General features: G+C 42.3%; 1 protein-coding gene across 1 annotated transcript in view; it reads left to right on the top strand.

The window, feature by feature from the left end:
- The first annotated feature begins 251 nt into the window (after positions 1-251).
- LOC126282434 (lateral signaling target protein 2 homolog) overlaps positions 252-16,406 on the top strand; it is a 349,280-nt gene continuing 333,125 nt past the window's right edge. Inside the window, exons 1-2 of the mRNA XM_049982092.1 lie at positions 252-305; positions 882-995. Coding sequence (XP_049838049.1) covers positions 252-305; positions 882-995 — 168 coding nt within the window. The remainder of the gene's footprint in view (positions 306-881; positions 996-16,406) is intronic.

Here is a 16,406-nt window from a genome sequence, read left to right as displayed (position 1 = left end):
TCAAACGAGTAATGTTTGTGCGGTGCTGTTGACGTTAATGAGAAAAAAATATTACATGGTGATTCTCTTTTCCTTACACTGCCGACTTCCTTCCCCGTCCTTCCCTAATATGATGAGACCGATGACCTCGCTGTCTGGTCTCCTTCCCCAAAAATGCAACCCACAATCTTTTCCGTAGCTCTTATTTTCGTATTAAATTAGATATGTTAAGTGTAGTTTTAAACAGTTCTTACCCATTGGTGGGTGACTATATGGTATTAGAAATAGGAAAAAGAAATAACGAAATTGCTGTTGTTCGCTCAGACGTACGTTTCACACCATAAAGTTCCTAGAAACGTCCCCCACAGAAGAATCCCAGTGGTACATACGTGTCGTTTTGTGTGGCCTCTATCTCGTTTTTAAGATTTCAATCTTCTGCCTTCAATGTACATAACAATACTACTTTTAATTAAGATATCCACGGGTGTACTGCCGGTCTATAGTGTCCAACGGGCACAATATTTCGGCGATCAAACATGTCCCGTTGGACACTATAGACCGGCAGTACACCCGTGGATATTTTGATTATCAAATACGCCGGGAGAAACTCAAGAACCACAATACTACTTTTGTATCATAATTAGCATGAACTGTATCCTATTTAAGAATTTCTGTCCAAAAAAAATGATACACCATTTTTATTTTTTCTAGGCTACCTTTGTAACGTTAAATAATTAAATACAGTTTCATTTCTTAGAAGCTTATGTTCACTGACACAGTTTTTCATAACAGCTACTCCTTTACTTTCAAAAATATATACGAATTTTGTGATTTTATATCATATTTAGGTTGCCTTATCCTATGAAAATTCCGTGAGTAATGGGTGTTCTTTTCCTGCGCAGGTGTCGCTGTGTGACGAATACAGTCTTCCGGTGGACTTCGTCAACAAGCGGAGACCCCACAGTTTTGGCGCCGGGCTTGCCAACTGGACCACCCCCAGTCCGGCAGGCGAACAGGTAGGCCTACAGCAGCGGTAAGCGATTGCCCGCGGAATGGCTGCACCGGCACGGGATGAGTGGGGCTACACTGCACTGTTACGGTTCATTGCTCTTAATCGACAGTTCTGATATCTATCTTTCAGTTCTGAATCGCGCTGAAGATCTATGATTTCCATTTGGAGAGGGTGGCTTACAGAATAGACGTCAACAGAGTACGGAGTAGCAAAAATTCCTTAATCTGTTTCCAGGCGCGAAATATCAGTGAATCTTATTTCAAATTCAGTACGCAAGTATCTTAAAAGATCTATATACTCACCAAAATCTGCAGCAACGGCAACGTTTGTTAATGCTGACAGTTTCTGAAAGTAAGAGACATTTCTAGCCTCCAGCTGCCTCTCTCAGAGCGACAGTTTCATCTTGAATGCCTTTATTTTGCCACAGAAGTGGATGATGAGACTCTCCTTCCCCTGAAGTGACACGCGCAAGTCCCAAACATGTCCTGTCGCATCAGTTACAAAGTCTAAATCAGAAATGCATCTCTCATCCGACAGTTGAAGAACACGTTACATTTCAGATGTGTTACGACCCATGGCTCTACCCTTCATTCGATCTCTGCGAAACTCTACATTTCAGCAGAATAATGCGCGACCGCATGTTTCAGGTCGTGTAGGGCCTTTCTGGATACAGAAAAAGTTCACTGTTTCCCTGGCCAGCACATTCCCCAGATCTCTCACCAGTTGAAAACGTCTGGTCAATGGTGGCCGAGCAACCGGCTCGTCACAATACGCCAGTCACTACTCTTGATGAACTGTGGTATCGTATTGAAGCTGCATGGGCAGGTGTATCTGTACACGCTATCCAAGCTCTGTTTGACTCAATGCCCATGCGTATCAAGGCCGTTATTACGGCCAGAGGTGGTTGTTTTGGGGTACTGATTTCTCAGGATTTATGCACCCAAATTGCATGAAAATGTAATCACATATCACTTCTAGTATAACATATTTGTCCAATGAATACCCGTTTATCATCTGCATTTCTTCTTGTTTTAGCAATTTTAATGGCCAGTAGTGTAATATCGGTACCACGAGTACTCAAAACTCAAAATTATTGAAACGAAGTAATTTTGTCTTATTGCCTCCACTGCCACCGTATTACAAACAGAACTTATTACAGAGAGGAAACTTACTTCGTTTGATAAGCTGCCTTTCAGTCAAGGATTATTGCCTTCCATTCGTCGTACTCTGCCGCGTGATTTATTGCATAAGGACGTTTTAAATTTAATTTCTTTACATGTTTTAATACTCTGTGACACGCTAGACATTTTATACGGCCATCGTTTTCAGTAAAAACGTGCAGATCCTCGCACGCAGAGGCTCTTACTTTGTTTATCAGGCGACAGTGCGGAACTGTCTCGAACGCCTTCCGGAAGTCAAGGAAAATGGCATCTAGCTGGGAGCCTGTATCTAATATTTTATGCGTCTCATGAACAAATGCTAAGCAATGCGACAGTTTGACCGAAAGCCTTTCCCGATGCTAATCGTTATGCAAACCGGAGAAGTGGAAATTTTTTGTCTCGCGAAATTATTGACGACCGAGCTTGGCAGCAATTACGAATTCGTTGCGCAGAGCGGAATTAAAATCCGGCGCGGCGCACAGAATTATGCGGCCCTGTTCCCCCGTACAGCGTGCGGCGCGCTCGGTCGATTGCGGCCGCGCGGCGCGTCATGTGTTTTTTACGATGCGGCAGCGCTTAACACTGCGAGCTCGGGGAAAAAAATAAGTGTGCGGAATTAAAAAATGAAAATAAAAATATTTGAAAAATAAAGGGCGACGCCGGAGGCACGTGACGCGCGGTAATTATGTAGTTGGCTGCGAGAGCACGGTCCGGTGGTCGGGAAGCGATTAGGGGCGACGGCGTGGGATTACAGCAGAGCTTCTGCTACCACTGACCGGTCGATATACACGTCACACAGTGCGCTCCGCAGAGTGCAGGCCCGGGGGCTCGAATCCGCAGTCCCCACTGGCGCCGAATCCACTGCAGCCCGGCGCAAAGTAGCGGCAGTCTGGCAAACCTCGCTGCGTCCGTAGCGCAGCAAACTGATGGCGTCAGCTGGGAAATATTTTGGTGCGAACAACTAAGACTAATCTGTGTAGCAGTCCGTACCTCAGCCGGTAAAAACGGAACCTTAAGAGCATTCCGTTGTTCGTCCGACCGTCTGTCTGTCTGGCCGATTTTTAAAAATCTCAAGAGCGAGTATCAAGTAGAACTTTGTCACATGGCAACATCTGCGGCCCTTTGCAAGGTAAAAATTTGAAGCTTCTCAGTTTATGAAATCAAAAGACACGGCGATTTACGTCCCTTACTTTGATACTCGCAAACTCATTCAATAAAAGTTCTAGGGTACTTAATGTTCACACAGAATCATGAAATTCGGCGAGAATCATCGCTTCACACTACAAGTAAATGAAAAATATCTAAAAAAATTTAATTTCTAATAATAGCACACAAAAACACATTTATTGTCATTTGTTTTCCGATTTCAAACTTAACACTCACCTAAGGTTACCATATATGGCCAATCCTTGCATTGCTGAATGAGCCTTGCCTTTCTCCACCCTGGTTTACTGGGCATTAAAACTGCAAATGATTAACGGATATTCATTGGACAAATATACTATATTAGAACTGGCTTGTAATTACATTTTCACGCAGTTTGGGTGCATAGATCCTGAGAAATCAGCACCCACAACAACCGCCTCTGGCAGTAATAACGGCTTTGATACCCCTGGGCATTGAGTCAAACAGAGCTTGGGTGGCGTTTACAGGTACAGATGCCCATGCAGCTTCAACACGATACCACAGTTCATCAAGAGTAGTGACTGGCATATTGTGACGAGCCAGTTGCTCGGCCACCATTGACCAGACGTTTTCAATTGGTGAGAGATCTGGAGAATGTGGTGGCCAGGAAAACAATTGAACATTTTCTACATCAAGAAAGGCCCGTACAGGACCTGCAACATGCGGTCGTGCAATATCCTGCTGAAATGTAGGGCTTCGCAGGGATCGAATGCAGGGTAGAGCCACGGGTCGTAACACATCTGAAGTGTAGCGTCCACTGTTCAAAGTGCCGTCAATCCGAACAAGAGGTGACCGAGACGTGCAACTAATGGCACCCCATACCATCACGCCGGGTGATACGCCAGTATGGCGATGACGAATACACGCTTCCAATGTGCGTTCCCCGCGATGTCGCCAAACACGGATGCGACCAGCATGATGCTGTAAACAGAACCTGGATTCGTTTTGCCATTCGTGCACCCAGGTTCGACGTTGAGTACACCATCGCAGGCGCTCCTTTCTGTGATGCAGCGTCAAGGATAACCGCAGCCATGGGCTCTGAGCTGATAGTCCATGCTGCTGCAAACGTCGTCGAACTGTTAGTGCAGATGGTTGTTGTCTTGTAAACGTCCCCACCTGTTGACTCAGGGATCGAGACGTGGCTGCACGATCCGTTACAGCCATGCGGATAAGATGCCTGTAATCTCGACTGCTAGTAATACGAGGCCTTTGGGATGCACCACTGCGTTACGTATTACCTTCCTGAACCCACCGTTTCCATATTCTGCTAAGAGTCATTGGATCTCGACCAACGCGAGCAGCAATGTCGCGATTCGATAAACCGCAATCGCAATAGGCTACACTCCGACCTTTATCAAAGTCGGAAACGTGATGGACGCATTTCTCCTTCTTACACGAGGCTTCACAACAACGTTTCACCAGGCAACGCCGGTCAACTGCTGTTTGTGCATGAGAAATCGGTTGGAAACTTTCCTCATGTCAGCACCTTGTCGGTGTCACCACCAGTGCCAACCTTGTGTCAATGCTCTGAAAAGCTAATCATTTGCGTATCGCAGCATCTTCTTCCTGTGGGTAAAAATTCGCGTCTGTAGCAGTTTTAATGGCCAGTAGTGTATGTATGGCATCCCTCCGCAAAGCTGAAGACCCTTGTGTGAGACTAGTAGAAAACATTCCGAATGTCTTGGAATTTCCGGAACCGATATCTTGCCAGGATCAGTGTACGTAACAGGGAAAAATAGTCACGATTTTCGATTCCGGTGTGGATGAACTGTCTGTATAGAGAATTAATTTTGTACTGAAATCTCAGAGCGCTATTCGTACTCGGACTTTATCTTTTTTGTGATTGACTCAAATGTGGGTGAAACATTATATATTGCCTCAACTAAACGAGTCAGTTTTACACCGTGTTTCACAAACTGAATTGTTACCGTTCAACACAGATTTCTGGCTATAAGCCAATTTTCTAGTAGAAAACGGATCGCAAAGATGAAGGCGAAGCAAAGATGCACATGTCAGCTTCTTAACCTATCAGTTCGTGACTTAAACTATAAAAGTTATCTCTGTGGATAATTTCGACACATTATTAATATCTTATATATATCTTACAAAATTCATTATGAATCCATTTACAATAACGATGAGTAAATATACACAGGAATGGAACTTTGCGTCATCGTCTACTTAAGAATGACGCTACCAAGGCTCTTCTCCTATGCAGCGGTTGAAACATTGGCTAGAAGGGATGAATAATTGAACTGAGTTTGCTTAATAAGACTTCCATATCTACTATTTGTTTGTAATTTTATTTTCAGCAATGTGCGGCAAAGGATGAAACTGGTCTCTTTAATCTCAAGCTTGTAGGGTGCTCCCTGAGCTTGCTGTAGGTTGACCTCGAAGTCTGTCCAATATAGTAACACTTATATTCTTGGCAAATGATTTAACAGATAAACTATTCTTGATGTTTAGTTGTTTATCTTTTGAGTTGAAGAAACACCTACCTAATGTCCGTGGGACATAGACAGCCCCTGAGAAATCCTGTGCCTTTAAAATGTTGTATATCTGATTTGAAATTTTACCTCTCAAGATAAACTAAGTCATTCCCTTTTCGGTCTGCCAAGAGTGAGAGTCCAGCTATAACGGACAGACTTGGAGATCAATCATATTAGGCTCAGAGTACATTACAGGGGTCGGAAATTAAAGAATCCAGATTCATCATTCACTGAAGATCGCTTAAACGAAAACCAAAAATACGTACTAGATGCAGAAGTCCTACGCATAAAGGGAAATGCTGCAAAGGTCCCTTAGTTAGAAATGTTAAAAAGTAACAGACGCATTTTTGTATCGCCACATTTACTATTGAATGAGCAAACTCAGTCAGATTATTCACATCTTTTAGACAGGCACAGGCGATGAACCTTGGCGCCTTCATTTATAAATAGATAATGATACTAATTCCCATTCCTCTCCGCGTAGCTCTACTCCGTTTCATATTTATTCTTAGTTATTGTAAATTCTGTTCTAATGAAATTTGTACTATATATATATATATATATATATATATATATATATATATATATATGACTGTGTCAAAATTATTAACGGAGATAACTATTGAAGATTAAATGAAGACTCGATATAGTTTAAGAAGTTGACATATCTTCGTTTGGTTTCCATCTTGGGGATAGTTTGTGTACTAGAAAATGAGCTTTTAACCCGTAACCTATGTAATCTATGTGGTGCATTAATAATGAAGAGTGTGACACAAGGTTAAAAAAGTTTTCGTTTGGTTATTTCAAAGCCTATTTTTCACTACTGGCCACTAAAATTAGAACCTCAGGAAGTATAACCAATAACGAAATTTCATCGTTAACTGAGTTTCCCGTCAGTTGTTGGCAGAACATGACACCCAGAGGCAATAACTTCAGCAGAACGCCCTTTCAAATGTGTTAACTCTGTTTTCATTTTGAACGTGGACTTGCACGATTTACATCGTAGTGATTGAAAAACCGCAGTTCAGCCTTTGTTATAGAGATGCGTAATTGCCGATATAAATGTCTTTTGTTGCAATTTTGATTATTATTAATTCATTTATTATTAAACATCAGAGTGTAGCTACAAAAAGAAATAACAATAGCTAAGCGTTTTAATTACTGCTCGTGTTTACTTGGCTTACTTTCGGATCATACCTCATTCAAATGAGCGCCGGAGCTAAAACTGGTTTTATTGTTGTTCTAAATTTCTGTTCCTCTCGGTTTCCGTTGCGCTATTGTTGTGCAAGGTAGGTAGTAACAGGTTCAAATTCAGTTTTTTTCCTTTACGCATTAAATTGGAAAGTTTATATCCGAAATATTTTTTCTACTGATGCTAAAAATACTTCTGTGTTAAATATGTGTGAACAGTCAGGGGACTACTAAAAGAAATGTTTCATTTCTCAGCAATTCAGTACAGTCAAACACAAAACTGCACTTTCCAAGGCTGGGGGGGAGGGGGAGGGGGAAGAAGATTTGCCGGCCAGGGTGACCGAGTGGTTCTAGGCGCTACAGCCTGGAACCGCGCGACCGCTACGGTCGCAGGTTCGAATCCTGCCTCGGGCATGGATATGTGTGATGTCCTTAGGTTAGTTAGGTTTAAATAGTTCTCAGTTCTAGGGGACGGATGACCTTAGAGGTTATGTTCCATAGTGCTCAGAGCCATTTGAACCATATTTAAGAAGATTTGTTTGTTTCCAGCAGCAACTGCAACATAGAGTCGAAAATCGCAATGCAATCGAGTTATGTAAATTTTTATTGATGCGGGAAATCCATTGTAGAAACTACAGGCTCCTACATTAAGACAGTTTCTGGAGACAAATACGGCCGAATCAGAGTCTAGTGAGTCAAGCTTTCGAAAATGTTACTTAGGTGAATATTACGATGAATTAATGAAATCATTAAAATGAGGTAAAAATGAAAATACATGGATTTCAGTAGAGAAGTGAACTGGTTCTAGGGGTCTGTATTTGCAGTGTCATGGTTGAACCATTGGATCCTTTAGAAAATGAAACAATAAGAGCATTCCTGCTTACAAAAGTGTGTCTGGGAAAAGTTCTTTAGTGCGATAGACCTATTTTGATAACAGGCTATCTTCGAATAACAAACGATGGTACCCACCAATGAGACACGGAAGTCAAGAACTTTAACGTAAGTATCCACATATACACATACCATATAGCCATAACACGTAAATACAAAAAGTTTAAGCAAATAATTATAAAATTCTGTCTATTATTCACTGTAATATGCCTATCGCAATAAAGAAATTCAATTGAAGACTCATACATTACAAGACTTATATCTCGCTGCTTGCCCAGAAGAACACACTTACTGTGGCCTGAAGAAATTTAATACTACTGTGTATTATTTTCACCTCAGAGGCTGTGTCATGCACGAAAAAGTCTAGAACAACTTTAAAAGTGCTATTTCCAAACATGCTTTTCGTAACCTACGTAGCACAAAGTTTTCACAGGGTCTCGAAAAATTATTTTCCAATATTAAGAAGAATTTGGACCAGATATCTTTTAGCCCCTTCAGCCTATCATAACGAGACGAAGGACATGGATTTCAGCAGCAGTTTACAACGCTTAAAATTTCCCCAGTATAACTAAGGTGGTCACCGCTCTGGAAGCAATTGTAGCAGCAAAGAAACTTCTCGAATCTTCGGAACTGAGAATTGGCTTAACTTTCATTGCGGCCGAGTTCGATTTTCTGCCTCAACTGATCTGCCAGCTTCAAGAAACAGGGCAGCTTTAGTACCACTTTGTAACAAAACTCCCGTATATTCCCTCACACTGTGTTCACAAAGTTATATTTCGCAATAAAACGTACCCTACGCTATCAGTTTACGTCTCATTGCCTTCACACAAACGCTGCAGAGTCATCATTCACCTAGTTATGCTAAGCTGCCTTGCCAACAGTACGAGAGCGAATCACTAGTAAATCGACAAAACTAGTCTCTTCACAAAATCTCCTCCTCTCCGCTTACAGTTGAGTTAAAGGAATTCTTCAATAATTAACGAGATTTTCACAGTTCCATTTACACCACAGTTTTACAAAACATCTTACATTAATCAACGTAACTAAGTATTAATAGTCTTTGTTTGAATCGTGATGCGCACTGCCGCCTATTTGTAGGTGGATGTAAACAAATTCACAGCTGGTCTGTTGTCACTCGCATGTGCGTTCTGCTGTCCATGCATCTAGCATTTGGGCACACACACAAATGAAGATTAGATTGTCTCGGTCACAGATAGCGAGGGCATCCATTCACACTCGCTTCTCCGACGTGATTCCTTGACAAGTTACATGATTTGCATGGATATTATTTATACATAAGATACGAAAATGATGATATGTAGAGTGTTAACATCAGAAAGACTGCTTTTTTTCACGCTGATGTAGTTACCTTAACTAGGGAACATAAAGTTGTTTAATATGGAGATACATTTAACAATTGACGAAAAAAATAAAATTCATTTCACTGTTCTAATCTAGCATTTATAACTAAAATTCAATTTAACATAAAGGAAAAGGAAAATGCACTTGTTCATTTAATGCTAAGCTGACATTCTGAGTCACACTCTTGTTGATTTCTAGTGTTATCAGAAGGATCATCTTTCTGCTTTTCTTAAAATAATGTAAAAATTCAATTTTACATCAAATGAGTTGTTTACTGTCAAAATTTGGTAGGCAACGGTTGAATCTTTCTTAATTTTCATTTCTCTGATGACCAGATAACCTATCTGCCACAGCTCTGTTTGACTGACCAATGCATGTTCTTTCCATGATGCTTGCACGTGGTTTAATACACACTACTTTGTGCCAAGGAATGCAGTAAGTCTCTGATATTGAATAAAAAGTTTGATACGCTGTTGGTACTATAAAACGCAAGACTCTAGTTATGATATTTTAACTTTTTGCGAATTCAGCTGAAATTTTGCCGACATATTGGATGATACATTCAGTCTTTGTAATTTCCGACTGTTTCATATTGCCCAGCGGACAGAAGTGGCATTTTCTTTCTTCTTAGTAAGAGTTCAGCAATCGTTGCGGTTGCTGAATGATGGCGTTCCAGTCTCTTAGTAACCCACGACCAGGTGTTTGAGATGCGGAGAGATCTGGAGAAAGTAATGGTGAACGCAACACTCGAATTCTCTCTGTATCGAAATAGGCGAGGACAGCACGGGCAACAAGTGTTCTTGTATTATCTTCTTGAAGGACGTCATGGTGACCACGAAGACAGGACACAGACACCTATCTGTCCTCACACGTCAAAATGTTGCTTAAAATCATAAGCCCGTTTAGTGACTCAGACTCAGATTAAAAATACGTGACGTGGCTGTACCAGGGAGTGCTGAAGAGTAATGCCTACAAATTTTGTATCCGAATACTCTTAAAGTTTTTAAAGTAAATCAAACGTTAATAACATTCTACATCTTTGTTCTCCATGTCCACGTATTTATATCTCAACATAGTCACCAACACACGAACACAGTTCTCCCAACGAGAGACCAGTTTGTCGATACCGTCACTGTAGGAAGTCTGACTTTGTTGTCGGAGTCACAGCGTCAACATCTGCTTGTAACGCTTCATCACTATGAAAGTGAACTACTGGAATTTCTTTTGCTTTCTTTGGAGGTCATCAATCAGTATGTTCCCGCTACTCTGAATGTTGTTTTATCTCTGGCGTATTGTAGGGGGCCAACGTTTCATCTGTGGTCACAAAACTGCTCAAAAACTCTTCCTAGTTGCTGCGAAAACAGATCGAACATTGTTCGCACACTTCCACTCTGATGCGTTTGTCATCCTGCGTAGGTTGTCACAGCGTCAATCTAGAAGACAAGTTTCTCATATCCAGTTCCACTATTAAAATGTGATATGCTTACTCAGAAAATTCTCGCACTTTCAGTCGGCTATACCACTTTATGCAGTACTATCTGGGGTAGTGGCACTTCTTGGCCGACCACTAAATCGATCATCATCTAAACAGTCCCGAGCAAATTTAAATTGATTTGTCCACTTATCAATAGTTGAATATGAAGGAGTCCCCCAGTGCTTTCTGAAAATTAACATGAATTTCCTTTGCTGACAATCATATCTTTTACTAAGTACTTAATTACTGTTCGGAACTCGATTTTTTTCACAAATCAGCACACGGGGACAACAACAGAGAGCCTTACACACCACAGATCTCTAACCAGAGCACTGGCACGTCACGAGTTGAACCGTAAAAGGTGACCAATTATTAAGCGGGAAACGTCGCGCTAGCACTGACGTCTGATGGTGATTCCGCGAGCTTTTCAAGCTACCCTCGTATGATGCTACCGCGACACCTCTGCAGAGATTGACTCACGTGCAGCTTAAATTAACTGAGAGGGAGACTGGCCCCGACACGCTACCGTTTACTCTGCCGTCCCTGAGAGCCCTGCCTAAACTGAGGGCGACTTCCTCTGCAGTGTTTCTGCTGCTTCCCCCCTGTCGGTCCCGATGAGGCAACCCTTCATCTGCGGGGGCCCTATCTGTCTCCCATCATCGCCAGGGGGAGAGGTCGTCGCCTGTTAACTGAGTCTTCGCGCACGGCCGTAGTCGCAGCACTGACGTCGCATTCAGGATCACAATGCTGGCCTGAGAACAAAAAGGAAACGGAAACTACAGCATATCGAGCGTTTCTCATCTGACGAGGGCCGTCGCATCTTTTCGAGACGAAATAAAAAATGAAAAACTTAAATGCGTAGCACAGGATAATGTTAACAACTCCAAGAGCGTGCCGGGAAGCTCATGACAGGAAAGCCGAAATGAAGACGCTGCACATAATCCTCTTTGGAAAGAACTTTTAAAAAAGCGGCGGAAAGCCGATCAGTATAGCTTTCCCCATCCTGCCGTTACTCGTCCACGGAGCAACCTGTTTGCAGCTAAAGCCTTTTCGTCCGTTGTTCTCCACCCTCTAATATTCTTGACGCAGCGTTCCATTGTTTTTACTTCTTTGGAGCAATGAATCTGTGGAACAGAAAAATTCTCCTCTAAAACTACCCCTGCTGTAAACATCGTACACAAGTTTTAACTGTCCTCACAATGTGAAAATCTGCTCCTTCCCGAACGCGGAAACGGATTACCAGGAACAATCAGAAATATTTTTACTATAAGAATGGAAATGAAAGCAAGGAAATGTAATTGGTGTTTGCATCATGACAATTGATGAGAGAATGAAGGGAATAGCTGATGCTTCTACGAGGTGCGAACATTTGTCGCAACTGGGCGCTGAAGGAACTCAGTGGCGTAAGTTGAGAATTTGTGGCGGACCAGGTCTCGAAACCCGATTTCCTGCTTCTTGAGAGCGGCTGCCTCGACCGAGTGGCTATCCGAGAACGCTTTCTACCGAACTCAAATTCTCAGCATGTCGCACACTTAGAAGTATTGTCACTGTCCATGTACCTCATTTGCTCGTAAATTTTCCTGTATTCCCGCAAGAAGTTCGGACCCTATTGTGCATCCGCACTGAGGATAACAAGGAAGTGAAGCAAAAAAAAAAAAAAAAAAACGGTTCAAACGGCTCTGAGCACCATGGGACTTAACAGCTATAGTCATCAGTCCCCTAGAACTTAGAACTACTTAAACCTAACTAGCGTAAGGACATCACACAACAGCCAGTCATCACGAGGCAGAGAAAATCCCTGACCCCGCCGGGAATCGAACCCGGGGACCCGGGCGTGGGAAGCGAGAGAAGTGAAGCCCACAGATGTACTATGTAAGTGTGACGTCTGATGTGATGGATATGTCCGACAGAGCAGACAACCAAGCATCTACGGAATAGCTTATGTCATTTTAGCAACTCAAGAGAATGGTTTCAGAAAAAGAACATCCAGTGCAAATGATGTCAGTCAGATATAGAAATACAGAGGAGGAAATTCATATTTCTTGCCACTGATTTCTACGCAGGTTTTTGATAGGGTAGATAAGAAGAATCTGTGGGGTTTACTGACCATCCGGCCTGCCGAACGCTGTTGGCAAGCGGGGTTCAGAAGTGAAGCCCACAGATGTACTATGTAAGTGTGACGTCTGATGTGATGGATATGTTCGACAGAGCAGACAACCAAACATCTACGGAATAGCTTATGTCATTTTAGCAGCTCAACAGAATGGTTTCGGAAAAAGAACATCCAGTGCAAATAATGTCAGTCAGATATAGAAATACAGAGGAGGAAATTCGTATTTCTTGCCACTGATTTCTAAGCAGGTTTTTGATAGGGTAGATAAGAAGAATCTGTGGGGTTTACTGACCATCCGGCCTGCCGAACGCTGTTGGCAAGCGGGGTTCAGAAGCGAAGCCCACAGATATACTATGTAAGTGTGACGTCTGATGTGATGGATATGTTCGACAGAGCAGACAACCAAACATCTACGGAATAGCTTATGTCATTTTAGCAGCTCAACAGAATGGTTTCGGAAAAAGAACATCCAGTGCAAATAATGTCAGTCAGATATAGAAATACAGAGGAGGAAATTCGTATTTCTTGCCACTGATTTCTACGCAGGTTTTTGATAGGGTAGATAAGAAGAATCTGTGGGGTTTACTGACCATCCGGCCTGCCGAACGCTGTTGGCAAGCGGGGTTCAGAAGTGAAGCCCACAGATATACTATGTAAGTGTGACGTCTGATGTGATGGATATGTTCGACAGAGCAGACAACCAAACATCTACGGAATAGCTTATGTCATTTTAGCAGCTCAACAGAATGGTTTCGGAAAAAGAACATCCAGTGCAAATAATGTCAGTCAGATATAGAAATACAGAGGAGGAAATTCGTATTTCTTGCCACTGATTTCTACGCAGGTTTTTGATAGGGTAGATAAGAAGAATCTGTGGGGTTTACTGACCATCCGGCCTGCCGAACGCTGTTGGCAAGCGGGGTTCACTCAGCCCTTATCAGGCAAATTGAGGAGCTACTTGACTGAGAAGTAGCGGCTCTGGTCTCAAACTGACAATGTGCTGACCACACGCCCTTCGATATCCGACACCTATAGCTGAAGATGACATGGCGGCCGATCAGTACTGTACAGCCATCCGAGGCATATTCGGACCAAGTTCAGTTCTTAGAGACTAAGAAGGCATCCAAAGTCCGGACTTTCGGCCGGAGTGCAGCCCTCCTATCCGCTGCGGACCTAGGAGGGGGAGGGTTAGCGTGTCACTCATGAGGACCACCCTTTGCTCCCGAGAAACATCACCATACTCATTTCGGCAGACGTCTGAGTAGACTTCGGTCCATCCTAGAGGGACTGAAACGGAGAAACGTCGCTGACCCTACCCGTAATTTAACCCGGGACCCTCAGGGCCGAATTCTAGTGCTGTACCTAATAGACTGCCACGGCCATAAAAGGACTTGATAGGCTCTATCGGAAGTCTTTATAGAAGTATGGATATTGAAATTAAACTCGAGGTGCGCCAGTCGCAGGCATAAGGAATAAACGAAGGATTCAAGTAAGGTTGAACCCTGCTATTGTTGTCTCCATCGGAACACCATTCCCATCGCCCTTACCTCTCCACTACACTAGCGCTACGTTCGGAACTGCTTAGGAAGATTTGGTGTGGTCTAAACAGGGTTCGTATATGACACGCAAGTCATACGACTAACCTACACAGATGGGGCATCGTCGGTAGCTCTGAATTTGACTGCGGGGCAGCAGAATGGACCGCGAGTCACATTGTCCAACAGTGTTCCAAGAGAAGACACTTCTGGAACCAACAGTTGACTATCGACTAAGCATCGGATATTGACGACGGGTGGTTTGAATCAAAGTGTAACTATTCACGGAGGTTCAGTGTGGGCTGTAATTATCGTATAGCAGTGAAACTTGGTAGATATGTTAATGAGTTAATGCAGAACCAATTTACGCTTAAATGGCGCTGAGCACTATGCGACTTAACTTCTGAGGTCATCAGTCAATTTACGCTTAAAAAATTAGTTCCGAATTTGGTCATCAGGTGCAAATCTGACGCTGTATAGCATCTCGTCGATGTCTCCGGTACTCATTTTGAACAAACTGTGTAAGAGGCTGTTTATAATGAAATCAGAGTTATGCCTTTCTTACATGTTTGATCTTTTCTGTCCATGCCCCGTTCATAATCCATTACAAATGGAAAAATTTCTATACATCTCTCTTGCATTAACAGCGCCAGATTTGGACCTGGTGACCAAAATCGGAACTCCTTTTTTTTCGGGATAAATCGGTTCCGGATTACCGCAGTAAAATATCTGCCAAGTTTTGCTGCTATACCATAATTACAGCCCACATTGGGCTCTTTTTTTTACTTGGAATTTATAATTTGTAATTTTTCTTTGTAATATTTGTTATCTTCCATTTTAGTTTTTCTTTTTTATCTTTTGTTTGTAAGCGGTAGATCTCAGTTAGCCGTATGACAAATAGTAATAGCAATAACTGAAACTTAAAACTGTCTCGGACTATAGATTATTCCGTGATATTTTGGACGGACTGGCAGATTTCCATGGCTTGTTCCAAGATATACAACTTAAGACGGCCGAAACATTCTGCTCTGAAATATCGTTGCTGGAACTTAAATCCGGGAGTCCGCCCGAAATTTTATGGAAAACAATAGCTGTTAGAAACACAAACTGCAAACTTCAGCGGCTTCGGTACAATCCAGTGTTTGAGCTGTGTCGTAAATTTGGGGCCAGCACGGTTTTCTGCTCCGAACTAGTAAAAACTAGGACGCAAAAACACCCATTATGAACTACTGCGCAGCCATTTCTACTCTAAATGGAGCGGAAAATAACGCGAATAACGGTGAATAGCTTTCACCACACACTTTAATGTGTATCGACCTAGTATCTATGTAATCGTACGTGAAATGCTGTGTGGGGAAATTTCTCGCTGCTTTGTATGCATTATGCCGATACACTTCAGCACTTCTCCCATAACTGCTGTACTACGTCTCAATTACTTAAATACGTAGATGTACGAGAATTCAGTTTGAGGGAGAGGAAAGCAGGTCAGCGAATATTCACTTCAGCACTCGGTCCTATCAATAGTCTGTTCCAGGCTATTATGGCAGAACTGTGACCTTTGATGGATAATGGAAGGGAACAGATAACTGCTATTGTTGGATTCACGACAAACAAACATAAATACTGTGTTCGGACGGTCTTATTTCCCCGGAGAAAGGATTCGAAAGAATAAGAAACGTAGACGCTTTGGGCAGACTGCACACCATATATGTGTAAAATACTCCATTATCTTCACAGAACGAACTTAGAGCAGAATCCTTATACGGATATCTTTTTTAAGATGTAATAAATCGAGAAAAGCATGCAGTAATTTCTGAAAACCTTTTCACACCACAGTCGCAGTGTTCCACATCCACAGTGGATAAAAGTCTTATTGAAAATTTTGGTTCCCGTGTCTATGGCGTGAGCGTTATATTGTATTTATCTTCTTTTCAGATTTCACCTTTCTTTATAAATACATTAAAAAACAAAAAAGCATCGCAAAGGAATTGTTCGAATGGGAGGTAAATCGCTAT

The sequence above is a fragment of the Schistocerca gregaria genome, chromosome 7 (genome assembly GCF_023897955.1).
Source record: "Schistocerca gregaria isolate iqSchGreg1 chromosome 7, iqSchGreg1.2, whole genome shotgun sequence".
Taxonomy (NCBI): domain Eukaryota; kingdom Metazoa; phylum Arthropoda; class Insecta; order Orthoptera; family Acrididae; genus Schistocerca; species Schistocerca gregaria.
The sequence above is the reverse complement of the archived record's forward strand: the minus strand, read 5'-3'. Positions and strand labels throughout refer to the sequence as shown.